This window comes from Delphinus delphis, chromosome 3, assembly GCF_949987515.2.
Source record: "Delphinus delphis chromosome 3, mDelDel1.2, whole genome shotgun sequence".
Classification (NCBI taxonomy): Eukaryota; Metazoa; Chordata; class Mammalia; order Artiodactyla; family Delphinidae; genus Delphinus; species Delphinus delphis.
This window is the reverse complement of record NC_082685.1, coordinates 19,493,894-19,508,974: the sequence shown is the minus strand read 5'-3', so window position 1 is coordinate 19,508,974 and position 15,081 is coordinate 19,493,894. Positions and strand designations below refer to the sequence as shown.

The window sequence follows — 15,081 nt, the reverse complement described above, 5'->3', positions numbered from 1 at the left end:
CTCCCGCTTTCTGAAGCTCCAATTAGCTCCGTCTCCACCCCGCCCCCAGCCCTGGAAGTCCCGCGGCTCACGCAGAACTTGACTGACCTCCTGGTGAATGTGAGCGATTCCTTGGAGATGAGGTGCCCGGTGGCCGGGGCGCACATGCCCAGCATCGTGTGGTACAAAGATGAGAGGCTGCTGGAGGAAGAGTCCGGTAGGGGGATGGACGTGGGTAAAGGAGGGAGGGGGTCCGGAAGCTGGTGAGGCCAGGCCCCAGACCTACCTGAACTCGAACCTGCACCAACTCGCTGCAGGAATCGACCTGGCGGACTCGAACCAGAGGCTGAGCATCCAGCGCGTACGCGAGGAGGATGCTGGGCGCTATCTGTGCAGTGTGTGCAACGCCAAGGGCTGCGTCAACTCCTCTGCCAGCGTGGCCGTGGAAGGTCCGGCCTCCCCTTCACGCCCCTCCACCCACCCTCCGCCTGCCCTTGGCGCCGTCTTCTCGTGGCCACCTCACTGCTAGTTGTGCCCACCAGAAGGGGCACTTCCCGCAAGGTGCACCCTCTCCCTCCTCACAACACGCACACACTAGCCTCTTTCTGCCCACTCAGGCTCCGAGGATAAAGGCAACATGGAGATCGTGATCCTTATTGGCACCGGGGTCATCGCCGTCTTCTTCTGGGTCCTCCTCCTCCTCATCTTCTGTAACATGAGGAGGGTGAGCACTCCTCCCCCAGCTGAGTCTCTCCCCAGCTCCTCATGTGGTCTCTCTCCACCCTGGCTAGCCCTTAAGTTAAGGAATATTGTTCCACGTGGAAGCCTTGTATCCTGGGAGGCCTCCCTGTCCCCTCCATGCTGGGCTGTTACAGGACCAGAGGTTGTCTGTCCATCTGTCCCCTCCTATATTGAAAGTCCCTAAGGAGCTCCCATCTGTCCCAGACAAAGTTTTACCCAAGCCAGGGTGGTATGGCCAAGTCAATGAGCTGTCCCCTTCCGCACCCCCAGCCAACCCATGCAGACATCAAGACCGGCTACTTGTCCATCATCATGGACCCTGGGGAAGTGCCTTTGGAGGAGCAGTGTGAATACCTGTCCTATGATGCCAGTCAGTGGGAGTTCCCCAGGGAACGGCTGCACCTCGGTGAGACCCCGCACCCAGCCTACTTCACCCACCCTGTACTGCTGGGCAGAGACAGCTTCAGCTGCTATGGGGCTGGGCAGGCTAGAGCCTTGAAATCCCTCCATTCTCAGAACTCATGCCAGAAAGTCCCACCTAGCCCCCACCTGGCCCGACCTGTCCATCTAGGCATGCATCCCCAGAACAATGATGGGGGCTCTCAATTCCCAGGCCCCCAAGGTCACTTCCTGCTGCTCTAAGCAGGGTGGGCCCATCACACCTGCTGGGAGAGGATGCAGGCCTTCCTGTCTGCCTCTCCTCTCCCTCTCTTCCCACTCCCACTCCCCATGCACTTCCTGTTTGGCAGAGGGGAGCCCAACTTTCCTCTGCCTCCTGGGCCTTCCTTCCTGGCCCTCCACAGGGGTTGTCCCTTCTGCCCAATCCTCTCCACCCTCACCCCCATACAGCTCACCTGGAACCGGCTCCCTGCCCCCACAGGGAGAGTCCTCGGCCATGGGGCCTTTGGGAAGGTGGTGGAAGCCTCGGCCTTTGGCATCAACAAGGGCAGCAGCTGTGACACTGTGGCCGTGAAAATGCTGAAAGGTGTGGGGTCAGCTGGTAGAAGGGGTGGCTGAGCTGGTGAGAATCAGCAGCTCTGGGTGGGCTGGTGGGTCTGTGGTACAGGAGGGGAAACTGAGGTTCAGAACAGATTCTTACCCTAGGTTCTACAGGGAGTCCATGGGAATTAGAGCTGAGCCTGGGGTTCATCTCTGAGTAATACTTACCAGTTCCACCTAAACCCTTTGCCTCAGAGAGGCAGGTGGGATGTGCTGCGCCCATACCAGCAAGAGCACTGGCCATGCCTCAGCTAAGCTAGTGGTGCAGAAAGAGGGTCGTGCAGGGGCTGGGTGGTGGGCTGGGCACCACGCGAAGCCCCCATGTTCCCTCCAGAGGGCGCCACAGCCAGCGAGCACCGTGCCCTGATGTCAGAGCTCAAAATCCTAATCCACATCGGTAACCACCTCAACGTGGTCAACCTCCTGGGGGCGTGCACCAAGCCCAACGGTAAAGAGCTCGGGTGCCCTGGCGGGAGGGTGAGTCCCCCAGGGTGCTCTGTCTTTGTAGGTGCAAAGGGCCAGCTGGGCTGGGAATGGGCGGGGATGAGGAGGGGCGCAGGAGGGCTTTGGGGCAGGGCCGTGGCTGTGGTGCTTGCCCTCCAGCGTACCCTCAGTCAACAAGCTCCTGGCTCCTGCCCTGCCCCAGGCCCCCTCATGGTGATCGTGGAGTTTTGCAAGTACGGCAACCTCTCCAACTTCTTGCGTGCCAAGCGGGAGGCCTTCAACCCCTACGCGGTAGGTAGGCGCCCCACCAGGGGCCAGAGCTCTGCTGGTGAGCAAGCAAGGCTCTTAGATAGGCTGGGGAGAAGGTGTGGGGAGTGATTTTGCAGTAGATGGCCAGCCTCCTCCCCCTCGGACCTGCTTCGTGCATCGCAGGAGAAGTCCCTTGAGCAGCGAAGGCGCTTCTGCTCCATGGTGGAGGGTGCCAAGGCTGACCGGAGGAGGCCAGGGAGCAGCGACAGGGCCCTCCTCACAAGGCTCCTGATGGGCAAGGGTGGGGCAGGACGAGCCCCTCCGGTCCAAGAAGGTAAGAGTCTGGCTTCCCCTTGCCTGAGTTGGCTGGCACACTCATACCTCATGATCAGGGACCCTGGGATAAGCCAGCCTGGGGCCCTCCTGGAAAGAATTATGTGGGAGAGCATGTAATGCACTCTGCCTTAGGAAGGGAGGACACCTCAGGAACAGTTTTCACAGAGACTTTTGATGTTTGATTTGGACATCTAGACATGAACAGGAGTTTGCCCTGCAAACATGGTGGGCAGCAGTCCAGGCAGAAGTAGCAGGAACAGAGGTCTAGTGTGGCAACAGTATTCATTGCTCTGGAAAGTGGTTAGTGGGTGTCACAGAGAGAATGGAAACTGAGGGGCAGGAGAGGGGGCCAACATGCTTGTTAAGCCTGGCCAGGAGGGATGCAGCCAGGTTCAGTGAACAAATGCTCCCTTTGGGGCTGGGTGGAAGATGGGAGTCATGGATAAGGACCCTCCTGAGCCAACCTCGCTTCTTTGTGCAGCTGAGGACCTGTGGCTGAGCCCACTGACCATGGAAGACCTTGTCTGCTACAGCTTCCAGGTGGCCCGAGGGATGGAGTTCCTGGCCTCTCGCAAGGTGACTGCCCCAGCAGGCTCTTCAGAGGGGAGAAAGGCCAAAACTCACCAGCATGTCAAGCTTGGTCCCAGCTCACCCCACAGCACAGCTATGATCAAGGCGCATCTCTCCCACTTCACAGAGTTATAAACTGAGCCCAAAGGGTGGAATTGACTTCCCAAGGTCTCCAGCTAGTCAGAGGCAGAGCTAGATATAGAATCAGTCTGTCCCGCTGCATAGCCTCTTCTGCTGTCCACACGGTTCCACAAGCTCTCTCCATGGCAAGTCCTGGGGGCACACAGAAATCTGTTCTCAAAGAGCAGGGCTCAGGTGGGGCACCCTGGAGCTCTAGGTGTGGGTGTGGCCCCAGGGGCCTGCACTGATCACTGCATTGCACCTCACTGCACCCCTAGTGCATCCACAGAGACCTGGCTGCTCGGAACATCTTGCTGTCAGAAAGTGATGTGGTGAAGATCTGTGACTTCGGCCTGGCCCGGGACATCTACAAAGACCCTGACTACGTGCGCAAGGGCAGTGTGAGTGCAGACCACAGAGGAAGGATGGGGGTTGGGGGCCATGGAGCAGGGTGGTGGACTCACTGCCATCCACATGGAAGGTCTGAGGGCCTGCGCCTACGGGGATTCTGGTGGCCTTGCTGAGGCACCTGGAGCAGGTGAGTGGAGACAGGAGCTGACAAACAGGGACCACAGCGCTCCAACTGGAGCTTGTGTTTGGCCCCGTACCTTGGTCCATTAGGTGGGCACTGACTCCCCATGCCTGCCCACGAGGGGCTGGACATGCAGAGGTGGACCCTACATGGTGTCTGTCTTGGAGGTGGACAGACCTGGTGTAGCAGGGTCACAGCAAAGTACATGGGTGCTAGGTGCAACTTGTGTCTCATTGGTGGTGCTCAGAGGCAGGCATCTGAGCATCCATCGCTGATTAGAGTCTTGCCCCAGGGGAGGAAAAAAGAGGCTTAGAGGGAGGTCAACAGGCAAAATGGGTCCAGGCTATGAGAGGCCCACCGTGAAGGCTTTTGTCCTTCATTCTAACTGGCAGGGGTGTGGAGGTAAGAGTCAGGTGTGCCGTCCAGAAGCACCCCCCTCTGCAGGCTGTGAGGAGAGGGGAGTGGGGGTGCTGGGGTGGAGGCAGAGGCAATTCTGGAAGGGCCATGGCCCTCAGGGCTCCCAGGTAGAAGCCATAGGAGGAAAAGCACATCAGAAGCCACAGGTCAGGAATGATGTCATGCTTCCAGCTTGGGGACCAAGTGAGTGGAGAAAGGTGGAGCTGGTGAGGGTGTGCAGGGATACAGGTGTTCCTCAGGATGCTGGGCTGAAGGGTCTAGAGCTGGAGGAGGGCTGCAAGTTTTCCCTGGGAGAGCACAGAGGAAGAGAGGGGCCCAGATGGACCCAGGAGAACAGTAGCAGGGCAGAAGCCTTCAAGGGAGGAATGAAGGCTTCTGCATCCTACCTGCAGGATGGGGGAGGGGCAAATTGCAAGAGCCATCTGAATACACACAAGGTGGATGTAACCAAAAAGACTTTCTTGGGATGTGACTCCACAGAGTCCTGGGGAGACTGGGGGCAGGAGGAGGGCTGCCCAAGGGTTTGGCCTCTTCCCTCTCTTCCCTCCCCTACTGGGGACACATGTTCCTCCCACAGGCCCGACTGCCCCTGAAGTGGATGGCCCCCGAGAGCATCTTCGACAAGGTGTACACCACACAGAGCGATGTGTGGTCCTTTGGGGTGCTGCTCTGGGAGATCTTCTCCCTGGGTGAGTGCAGGGCAGGGTGCAGGGGAGGGGGGAGGCAGGATCACAGGTTCCAGGTCACTCCACCAGCCCCTCTGCACAGGGGGCTGTGCAAACCTGGAGCGAGCAGCCCAGGTCATTCTGAGGCAGGTGGTTGGAGAGCCCCCTGCCTCTCCCCTTCACCTCCAGCCTATGCCAGGGCAGAACCCTGTGTTCACTCAGCAGCCCCTGGGGTCAACACAGGTCACAGAGGGTAACACCATACGAGTTCCCCCAGATCTCTCCCTCCCTGGCTGAGCCCCTTCCTCACCTGCCATTAGGGATGCTGCTCCTGCTTTTGCAGGACTGGGAGCAGCTGGGAGGAGACAGGGTGCTCACTCAATGACCACACCTGCAAGAACCTCACATGGGAACCTGGGCCCTGCTGGGACCAAGGTGAAGCCCCCCCGCACCAGGGTAGGGGTGAGGCGGTAAACAAGTGGGAAAGTGAAAACACTGAATGGCAGCCGTGACTGATGCTGTTACTAAAAATAAAAGAGCATGGAAGAGTGCAGGAAGGACAGCACTGTGTGTGAGCCAAAGGGGCCAGGAGGGCCCAGGCTGATGAAGGTGGGTGGAGTAGAGGCAGGTGGGCCTGGGAGGATAGCAGTCCAGGGTGAGGGGTTAGCCATGGCCATGGTCCCCGCGTGTTGGAGGTGGACATGGTATAAGCAGGTGGCATCGGGAGATGCAGTGAGAGCTAGGAGAAGTGGCTCATGCAGCCTCTGCAGGCCTGCTGGGCTGAGGACCTGAAATTTAAGTCTACTGGGAGCCATGCAGGGTTTTGGGGGAGGGATAGAGCAGTCTGACTCTTGTCTTAAAAGGGTTGTTCCACTGCTGTATGGCTTGCAGGAGCTGTTTTTCCCGTGGTCAGGAGAGGCAAGGAGGGAGCTAGGCAGGGTTAGGTCCTGTTTGCTGGTACAGCCACAGGACTTAAGGAAGAATTAGAGAAAGCTTCTCCTAAGAGGGGTCATTGTGACAAGACAGCTCAACTGGCTTGTCGAAGCTCTACTGACCCTGATGATCCCAGGATGGGACATGTTTTCGCTAATGTGCCTGTAATAAGCGGTGATGCTCATGGCAGCTCTAGCAAGCGGGTGCCACCGTCCTCTTAACCAGATGAAGAACTAGCAGTGGGGGAGGGGAGCAGCAGGCCAAGCCCTCTGCCATGGAGGACCAGGACAGAGGCGATTTGGGGTCTGGGCTGAACAGTAGTAGCCTGCTCCCCACACACCCACCCATCCTGTTCCTGCCCTCAGGGGCCTCCCCATACCCTGGGGTGCAGATCAATGAGGAGTTCTGCCAACGGCTGAAAGAAGGCACCCGGATGAGGGCCCCAGAGCTGGCCACTCCTGCCATGTGAGTCTCTTGGGAAGCCGTGAGGCACTGGGGGGCCAGAGGGGTGGGTGGGCATTAGGAAAGGGGAAGAGGGGTAGTGTACGGGCACGGGAAGGGCGGTATGCAGGCAAGGGTGGGAGGTGGGAGGTTGTTCAGTCACAGGGGTGGGGGTGGAGGCCTGCAGACACAGTCTCTCACTCCACCACTGGTCCATTGACAACTCTCCTCCCTGCAGGCAGGAGGGACAGCCCTACCTAGGCCCTGGGGAGGGAGGGAGGCAGAGCAGGTGTGAGGGATCGTTAGGCAAGGGGCTTGGGGTTTGCTGGGGTAGGGTGAGGGGTGCACTCAGAACACAATCCAGCATCCGGCTGTACCCGCAGACGCCGCATCATGCTGAGCTGCTGGGCCGGAGACCCCAAAGAGAGGCCTGCATTCTCAGATCTGGTGGAGATCCTGGGGGACCTGCTTCAGGGCAGGGGTCATCAGGTGAGCCCCCACTCTCCCTGTCCTGCTACAGCAACCTCTGGCTCCAACCCAGGGACCATCACATGGATGGTCAGAGCCCAACTTTGCCCATGAAGAGCCCCAGGCTGGTCCTCAGGGAGCCTACAAGGAGCCCTGTCTCCCAGCAGAATAGTGATATGTTCCTCTACCTCCCTCTCTGTCCCTCTGCCCCCTTCACCTGCCTTTGACTTGTATCTCCCCCCACAGGGGTGGGGAACAAAGGCAGCTCAGGGCTGGCTCAGGGCAGCTCAGGGCCTCAGCAAGTGCCCTGGGACCTGGAGGAGGGAGCAGGGAGCTGCTGCTGCCCCAGCCTCAGGGGCTGGAGACTGGCACTTGGGTCCACTTCTGCCCAGGAAGAGGGTGGGAAGCACTAGTGCTGGTTCTTGAGGCTGTGGAGCAGCTGGGGCTCTGGAGTGAGGATGCTCTTCTTGTGCCTACCTCCTCCTTTGATGGGGCACCTGGGAGGGCTGTGGAGAGAATTTGCCTGCTCCTTTAGTCCTTGGTGCCCTTGAGCACAGCACTTGAAGGGTGAGGAACTCCAGCAGTCCTGAGTGCAGGCGTGGGGCTAAGGGGGCACAGGGGCCTCTGACCCTGGCCATTTGTGCCATTCCTGCCAGGAAGAGGAGGACTGCGTGGTTTCCTGTGGCTCTCAGAGCTCAGAGGAGGGAAGCTTCTTGCAGGCGTCCACCACGGCCCTGCATGTCATGGAGACTGATGCTGACATGGAGGACAGCCCACCAAGCCTGCACTGGCACAGCCTGGCTGCCAGGTTAGCCACCCTCTCCAGGTCCAGGGGTCCCCCAGGCAAGGGGGACATAGTATGTTTTATCCTCATCAGTCATCAGGAAAAGTGAACTACAAGGACTTGAGAGGCCATTGTATACCAGCTCAACAAAGTGACATTAAATGACAGTGCCAGTGTCGGTGACGCCCTGGTGGACCTGGTCAGTCTCGGGGCCCCCGCAAGGCCATGCAGCCTTGCGACTTTGCTTTTCTCCACACCTCCTCAGTTCTTCCCTCTGCCATCCTCTGCTTGCCCGCACTCTTAGCCCCTGAGAGGTCCTCCCACTGACAATTTCAAGGAAGTGCCCATCTCAGGCACAATGCCCTGGCCAGCTCCACACTGTAGGGAAAGAAAGTGGAGCTGGTGGCGAGAGGGGCGAGTCTCAAGAGCCACTGGTAGGGACCCTGGGAACAGGGCAGGTCACTCATTAACCTGTATTTAGGATTTAGAATGCAGCCTAAGTTCCCAGAGTTTGGGGTCAGAAGTCTCTTGCCAGTGTATGTCTACAGTCCAAGAAAGTCGTGTATCCACATTCCCATTGACATTGCTGGGAGAAGGACTCTGAGACTCCCCACCCCATCTTCCCCAGCATAGAGCAAAAACAGGCCTGGAGGACAGGAACACCCAGCTGGTTCTTGCCAGGCTCCTTCCACCAGCCCCCGAACAGGCACTCGAATGTTCACACACATACACGCACGTGCAGATCAGGCAGTAGCCTGCAGCACCGGGACTGACTGCCTTGTACAGGGTGGCCCATCCTGGGGTGAAGTCCTCCTCCAGTCTCTCTCAAGTTCCATGTCACACATAAGCTGGGTGCCCTCCACTCACCTTCCACACCCTCCCCACTGGAGAGGGGTGCAGAATGAGAGGTGGAAAGAGCTTTCAGGAAGGGTGCTGGAGTGCGTTTCTCAGCACTTAACTTTTTCTCCCCACAGATATTATAATTGTGTGTCCTTTCCGGGATGCCTTGCCAGGGGGACTCAGACCCAGGGTCCCTTCAGGATGAAAACGTTCGAAGAATTTCCCATGACCCTGACAACCTACAAGGCCTCAGTGGTAAGTGGGGTGGGTGCACCTGTGCACCCCAGGTCAGGCCCACTGGGCTCTTTCCACAGGGAGTCAGATGTCAGGAAGTCCTGAGGCCAGCAGCAGAAACCAGCTTGAAAATGTCAAGTCCAGGTTGTGCCTCAGGCATGGTGGGGTCTGGGCACCCATGCAGTGCCACCATGTCTCTGCTGCTTTCACCTGTACTTTCACCTCCCTCACAGAGGGGCTCACCTCCCTAGCACCCCCTTTCTCTTCCAGCAAGGTAGAAACCCCAGTAGGAACCCAGTGGAAAGATGACTCCTTCTAGATGGTTGTCCTGGAATCGGCCTGAGTCAGGACCCCCCTTTGTTGGTCATCAAGCCGCATGGCCAGAGAGGAGGAGATTGTGTCACTAGAGGAGGAGGCTGGGATAAGGGGCATGGAAAACCACCTGTGTTCTCAGATGCGGTCAAGCAGAGTAGACCTCTTACAGCTCCGTGAGGCTGAAGGCACAGACAGCCTCCCAGCCTCCCTCCAGATGGGGTTGGTGAGTGAGCGCAGGCCCAGGGGAGGCTGGGTGCAGAGGCGGCAGTGGGTGCCCTGGACCAGAGCCATGCAGACCTGGGCTCCCATTCCCAGGGCCAGATGAAAATGCTGGGGGACCCCCATCTTTGACAAAAGTGCAGTTCCCCTCCACGGAAATCAAAATGAAAACCACGCCAAGTCAGGTTAAAGGTGACCTAGGCCCCCTAAACCTGGAATGTGTCTAAGGATCATTCTTCTATACTATGAGCTGCCAGATCCTTTCGATACTTCCTTGTTTCTCCCCGTGCTCCTGCTCTGCCTGTGCCTTGAGCATGTGTATAGCCACCTTTTATGTCTCCCAGTGGGGTGTTCCAGTTTTGCCACCCTCCTGAGTAGTGAGGCATGGCCCCGCCAGGCCTCAGTTTCTCCCTCTGTGGTGGGGGCACGTGACCCTAACCTACAGGCCCTGGTGATGGAACGGATGCCTGTTTCCCACACACTTGGCGCAGGATGAGTGTCAGGTTGGCAGCGGGGCAGGTCCTTGGGGCCCACAGCCTTAGCTTGTTTTCTCTGCACAGGATAGCCAGACGGACAGTGGGATGGTGCTGGCCTCCGAGGAATTTGAGCGGCTGGAGAGCAGGCACAGACAAGAAAGTGGGCTCAGGTAGGGCTTCTGGAGCCTCCTCTACTGGAAGGGGCCAGGGAAGGGAGGCCAGGCCGGCATGTGCCTGTCACTCTCTTACCTGAATCCTTTCATGGCTCCATAGTGCTTTTCTGTGTGTTCAAGGCAGGCCACTCTGGGACTTGAGGCCTGTGTCCACCAGCCTTACCAAAGGCCCCCTCTCCCTGATCACTGTCCTGACCCAGTACGCCTGGTGCTGGTCCCCAAACCTCCCTGCCATTCGACAGATGCTCAGACAATATCTCTTTGTGAAACCAGGAAAGATCCACCATGCCCAATGCGTGTAACACCCTTCCCCCAGCCAGGGGAGGCCACAGATCATGTGACCTAGAGCTGGCTGGTGTCCTACCTTGATAAGAATATGGTTACAGAGAAATCCTCCTGTGTGCTTGCATGGGGGGGGGGGGTGACCTGCATAAAACAGTGACCTCCATTTGCCCAAGAAAATAGCCCCCGTCTCTAAAAAAACAAACAAACAAATGAAAAAACTGAATATTTAAACTTTTAAGGGTATATATAAAGTAGTTAAACGTCTACTTATCCACTTTACTAGTTGACTTGCTCATAGCTGTTTAAATGACAGGACCTACCTGTCTATACCTACCTACCTATATAAAGCTGTGCTCTTTTCTTCAGATCCTTGTGTTCAGACCGTTCACTTCCACCTTTGACACCTGTGTCTGTCAGGGTGTCAGGGTGAAAAAATAAGCACTATCCATATAAGAATAAAAAAGAAAATTAGAATTAAAAGTTTTCAGTAGCTGTAAACACTCCAAAAAAAAAAGGCATGGAAAAACTGTGATACAACACATCAACATGAATTAATTTATAATTAAATAAGCAGCTGCACAATGAATCATAAATTCAAAAATTCAGAATAGAAATGGATGAACAGTGTGAAGATATCAAATGGGAGCTGACTAAATTCATGGAAGAAATTGAAATAAAACACAAATCCTCTCAAAAATGAAGAGCAGAGTGCCCAAGGGACAATTAGATATGATCAGACTTACAGTGGAGGGCACATATGATAGACACGAAAAGAAATCAAGAAATTAAAACTGAAATAAGTAAAGAGGTAAAAAAGTGTCAGAAGGAATGTGAAAAATTTAGAAGTTGAATAGAAAAGATATGTACAATCCAAAATATGTACAATGGGTGTCTCTGAGGAAGAAGAATGCCAACACTGAAATAGAACTAATATTTTAAATATGTAATTCAAGATAACTCTTAAATAAAAGGAGACCTGAATCTACATATTGGAAGGGTACCTGGGAAAACTGGCCCAAGAAGAGTAAACTCTGAGGCATATCCTAGTTGAACTATTAGACTTTAGAGATAAACATTCTGGGAATTCAGGCAAAAAGGCCAAGTCACTTAAAAAAAAAGAGAGAGAGAGAGAGATTGGCATCAGGTTTTTCAATAGCACCATGCAAAGCAAAAACAGAAGCAAAAGCAAGGAAACAAATTTTCAAAAATCTCAAAGAAAATGAGTGCTAAGGAGGGAGAATCATAGGGCCATCAGTGAGGCAGGTGGGGACTGGAAGCAGCAAGGCCTCCTGGGCCAGGGGGAGAAGCTTGGATTTTATTCTGAGGGTGATGGGAAGCCACTGAAGGGTGTATCAAGAGGAGGACACCATCTAACTTGAAGGATCTCTGAAGACTGGCCTATAGGGTGGCATGAGTGAGAGAAGAGAGATGTGCTAGGGCAGCCCAGAGCATGCAGTGATGGCAGCTCACTCTAAAGTAGGGGAAGAGCATGGATTGAGGGGCATGGATGCATTTTGGAATAGACAGGACAGGACTTCTGGGTGGGCTGGATATAAGGGATGAGGGAAAGGGAGGAAGAAAGGATGACATCCAGGTGCTTGAGTCATTGAATCAGCGTTGGTGTCATTTACAGAGATGGGCAAGACTGGGAGAGAAGCAGGTTTGGGGGGATGAAGTTGGGCTTTCTCCATTGTCCCACACCCAGGCTTGGGACAAAGAAAGCTCTGGTGTTTGCCAACAGTCACATCGGTTTGTTTTTGTATTTAAGTCAAGTCTGTGTGTGCTTCCATTGGCTTTTCTTATTGCTCCGGTTGTGTCTGGTGATTCCTATAAGACCCAACATGGTTTCAATCACTCTTCTCTTCTTTTCTTACTGACATCACCTTCCCTGTCTCAGCAGCTGTAAAGGACCAGGCAGGAATATGGATGTGACCATGGCACACGCTGACCCCCCAGGGAGGCGGCAGAGGCCAGACCCAGGGGCCCAGGGCCAGGTGTTCTACAACAGCGAGTACGGGGAGCTGGCAGGGCCACCAGAGGAGAGCGATGGCATCCCATCTGCCCAAGTGCCCTTCTTCACAGACAGCAGCTACTAAAGCAGCTTCGGGCAAGGTCCACTGGACCCTGGGCTCCAACAGTTGATGGGGACCATGCCTGGCTAGCGAGCAGAAGGCTGGAGGCCCAGGCCAGGAACTCATCTCATTCAGTCTGGGGAAGAGCAAAACCCAGGCTTCAGGGCTCTCTTGAACTCCATCACCATGCCTGCCCAGGAGCACCCTGCTGATCCCTGGGGCCCTTCTCCCCTTCAGATTCAGATTCCACTTAGCTCAACATCCACAGGGGCCAGCCCTGGGTCAGGCACTCTCATGGGAAATATCTCTTTGGGTGCTTCCTCTTAGTATGGTGGGTGGTGTGATCCCTGATTTCTGATGAGGAATATGAGGGTCTGAGAATCACATAGTAATCAAGGTTCAGCTGTGGTCTCCCAGCACCCACCCAAAATGCTGCCCCCTCCATGCAGCCTCTCTTCCCGTGGGAATGGCTTTCTTCACTTGCCACTCCAAGGCTCAGGAGAAGATGCATATGGCTCAAAGATGCATTCCACCTCAAAGCAACAAATGAGAAATTTGTGGGGGGAATGGGGGTGTCCTCTCCTGAGCCTGGCCAAACAGCTCAGAGTAGCCATCTCTGCAGTGCCGAGCCAGTTACAGCAAGCCTTCTTCTCCTGCGTGTTGAGAAGTACTATTCAACATTGTTTTCTTCCTTAGAACTTCAGAGACTATTTGAGCTGCTGTGAAGAATTTACTTTTTAAAACTTCAGTCTGAAGGGATCCCAGGGAAGGTTTTTCTGAATCTGGATGATCCTTGCCTCTGACACCCAGTCAAGTGCTGTCATAACAGACCCCACTGTGGCCACCTCTTTCTGGAGAAAGTCCCCAGCTTCACCTGCCTACCCCAGAACTGGAAGAATCACCCGACGGTCTAGAGCTGCCCCATTTGAGAATCACCTGGTTCTTCCCTCTGGGACCTAGATCTGCCACCCAAGGCACCGTCCAAGCTGTGAACATCCTTATGAGAGGCAAACACTGTGGGTTCCACCAAGGAAGGCTTTGGGGCTGGCCCAGAGGACCCACCGGCATAGCTCTGTACCAGGAGGCAATCAGTGGATGTCCCTGTGGCCCCAGGAAGGCCCTGTCTTCTGCCCCCTGATCTGTACCTGACATCAGTGCCCTGGGGAGTGAGTCAGGCAGGTCGAGCCTCTACTCTCACAGAACAGCAGAGGACCATCTGGAGGCTGGAGCCATTCTGCCCAGGGCCCACCCCCCCAGCCCAGTTCACACTCCCTAGCTACCCACACCCCTAGCAGGAGAAAGACCCTCATCCCAGTTAGCACCACAATGTTTGACACCCCACCCCCACCCCATGAGACGCTTGCAGGACAGGCGGCCGTGCAGCGAGCAGGGGCTTGCCCGGCAGGAACCCCCCCACGTTGTGTATTGTTCCTTTAAGATATGGTGAATGCAGGTATGACTGTCCCCAGTGGACCTCCTCTGATGTCATCTGCCTGTGAGATTTGGGTCTCAGGTTTACCTGGTGGAAGTCCAGAGGCTGTTTTCAATCAGAGGAGCAACTCATGATTTGCGTGCAGGGGCCCAGGCCTGAGACCCCTCTCACATGTGTACCACCTGTTTGTGTCACTTATTCTCCTGTCACATAACTGCACACACAAAAATGTACTGGGAAGAAAATCTAGCCCCACCCCCCTTGTAGAACATATGCTCTGAAAATATAAAATATTTAACAAAAGATAATAATAAATTTGATGCCAGTCCTGAGTTACAGTGAATGGGTTCGCAGCTAAATCCCAGGTCTCTGTGATCAGCCTTCCTCCTGCTGATCATCAGCCCCACAAGGTCACAGGACTGGCCACGCAAAGGAAAGGGCAGCAGAGGCAGCTCAGCCCCCCTTCTCTGCCCAGTAGGCTGTGGAGTCTCCCAAAGCCACCAGCAGAGGGTGCTGGAAGCACCAGGACGCGGGGTTCCACTCTGAGCTGGGAAGCGCCCAGCTTGGCTCCCGAGAGAGCCAGGAACGCATTCCCCTAATGTTTACTTTATGAATAAAGTGACAGTGCTTTGTCCCCACCTACTAGAACCAAATGCTGCCTCAGGCCCTAAGCACCGGTGGCCCATGGGCCTGAGAGCACAGCCCAGGCTGGGTCCCTGCCATCAGCTCCCCAAGTCTCACCCTCCACCCCAGAGCCTATGACCACCTCCATCACAGACCACAGACGAGGACAGGAAAAGAGGGGTTCAGCGTGCACCCAGGGTCACCTCCATGACTGAGTGCACTCCTGGACTCCAATATCAGGGGATTCTGAGCTAGGACCCTTACTTCAATCCCGACCCAGAGAGATGAGCTCCAGCCCGGAGAGTGTGGCAGGGCCCTGCCCTGGGATGTTTGTATGCCTTCCCTTCACAAGTGAGTGGCTGGCATAGAGGTGGCTTTAGATTGGGGTGTGACACTGGCCCTCTGGACACGGCCTCAGCAGGTTTCCCAAAAGAGCTAGCCCAGGAGTAGTCCCAGGGACTCAGGAAGGAAAACGGGCCATGTCACATGGACCCAGCTGTCAGCACAGCACAGCGGGCACCTCACCCAAGTGAGCAGACAGAAGCCCAGGAAAGGTCAGGAGCCAGAGGCCACTTTGTGGTCAGGCCCTGTGCCTACCCTGTTCAGGCCTCTCTCACTCCTCGGGCACCTGCTGTGTTGCCTATACCCCGTGGCTGCAATGCCCACTGTCCCGGCCTCGTTTTCAACTTTCATGGGCAAAGTCCCTCCCGACAAAGGCAGCTTTTGGCAGTAG

General features: G+C 55.7%; 1 protein-coding gene across 2 annotated transcripts in view; it reads left to right on the top strand.

Moving 5' to 3' along the window:
- FLT4 (fms related receptor tyrosine kinase 4) overlaps positions 1-12,554 on the top strand; it is a 36,868-nt gene extending 24,314 nt beyond the window's left edge. The window contains exons 14-30 of one of the 2 annotated variants that reach the window (XM_060006757.1): positions 50-196; positions 297-428; positions 597-703; positions 991-1,126; positions 1,601-1,705; positions 2,054-2,167; positions 2,366-2,454; positions 2,596-2,746; positions 3,230-3,324; positions 3,717-3,839; positions 4,965-5,076; positions 6,351-6,450; positions 6,810-6,915; positions 7,551-7,702; positions 8,653-8,773; positions 9,847-9,932; positions 12,121-12,554. In XM_060006757.1, coding sequence (XP_059862740.1) covers positions 50-196; positions 297-428; positions 597-703; positions 991-1,126; positions 1,601-1,705; positions 2,054-2,167; positions 2,366-2,454; positions 2,596-2,746; positions 3,230-3,324; positions 3,717-3,839; positions 4,965-5,076; positions 6,351-6,450; positions 6,810-6,915; positions 7,551-7,702; positions 8,653-8,773; positions 9,847-9,932; positions 12,121-12,316 — 2,072 coding nt within the window. In that variant the 3' untranslated portion in view covers positions 12,317-12,554. Of the gene's footprint in view, positions 1-49; positions 197-296; positions 429-596; positions 704-990; positions 1,127-1,600; positions 1,706-2,053; positions 2,168-2,365; positions 2,455-2,595; positions 2,747-3,229; positions 3,325-3,716; positions 3,840-4,964; positions 5,077-6,350; positions 6,451-6,809; positions 6,916-7,550; positions 7,703-8,652; positions 8,774-9,846; positions 9,933-12,117 lie in introns of both variants that reach the window. The other variant, XM_060006756.1, reaches the window with a different exon arrangement.
- Positions 12,555-15,081: the final 2,527 nt, after the last annotated feature.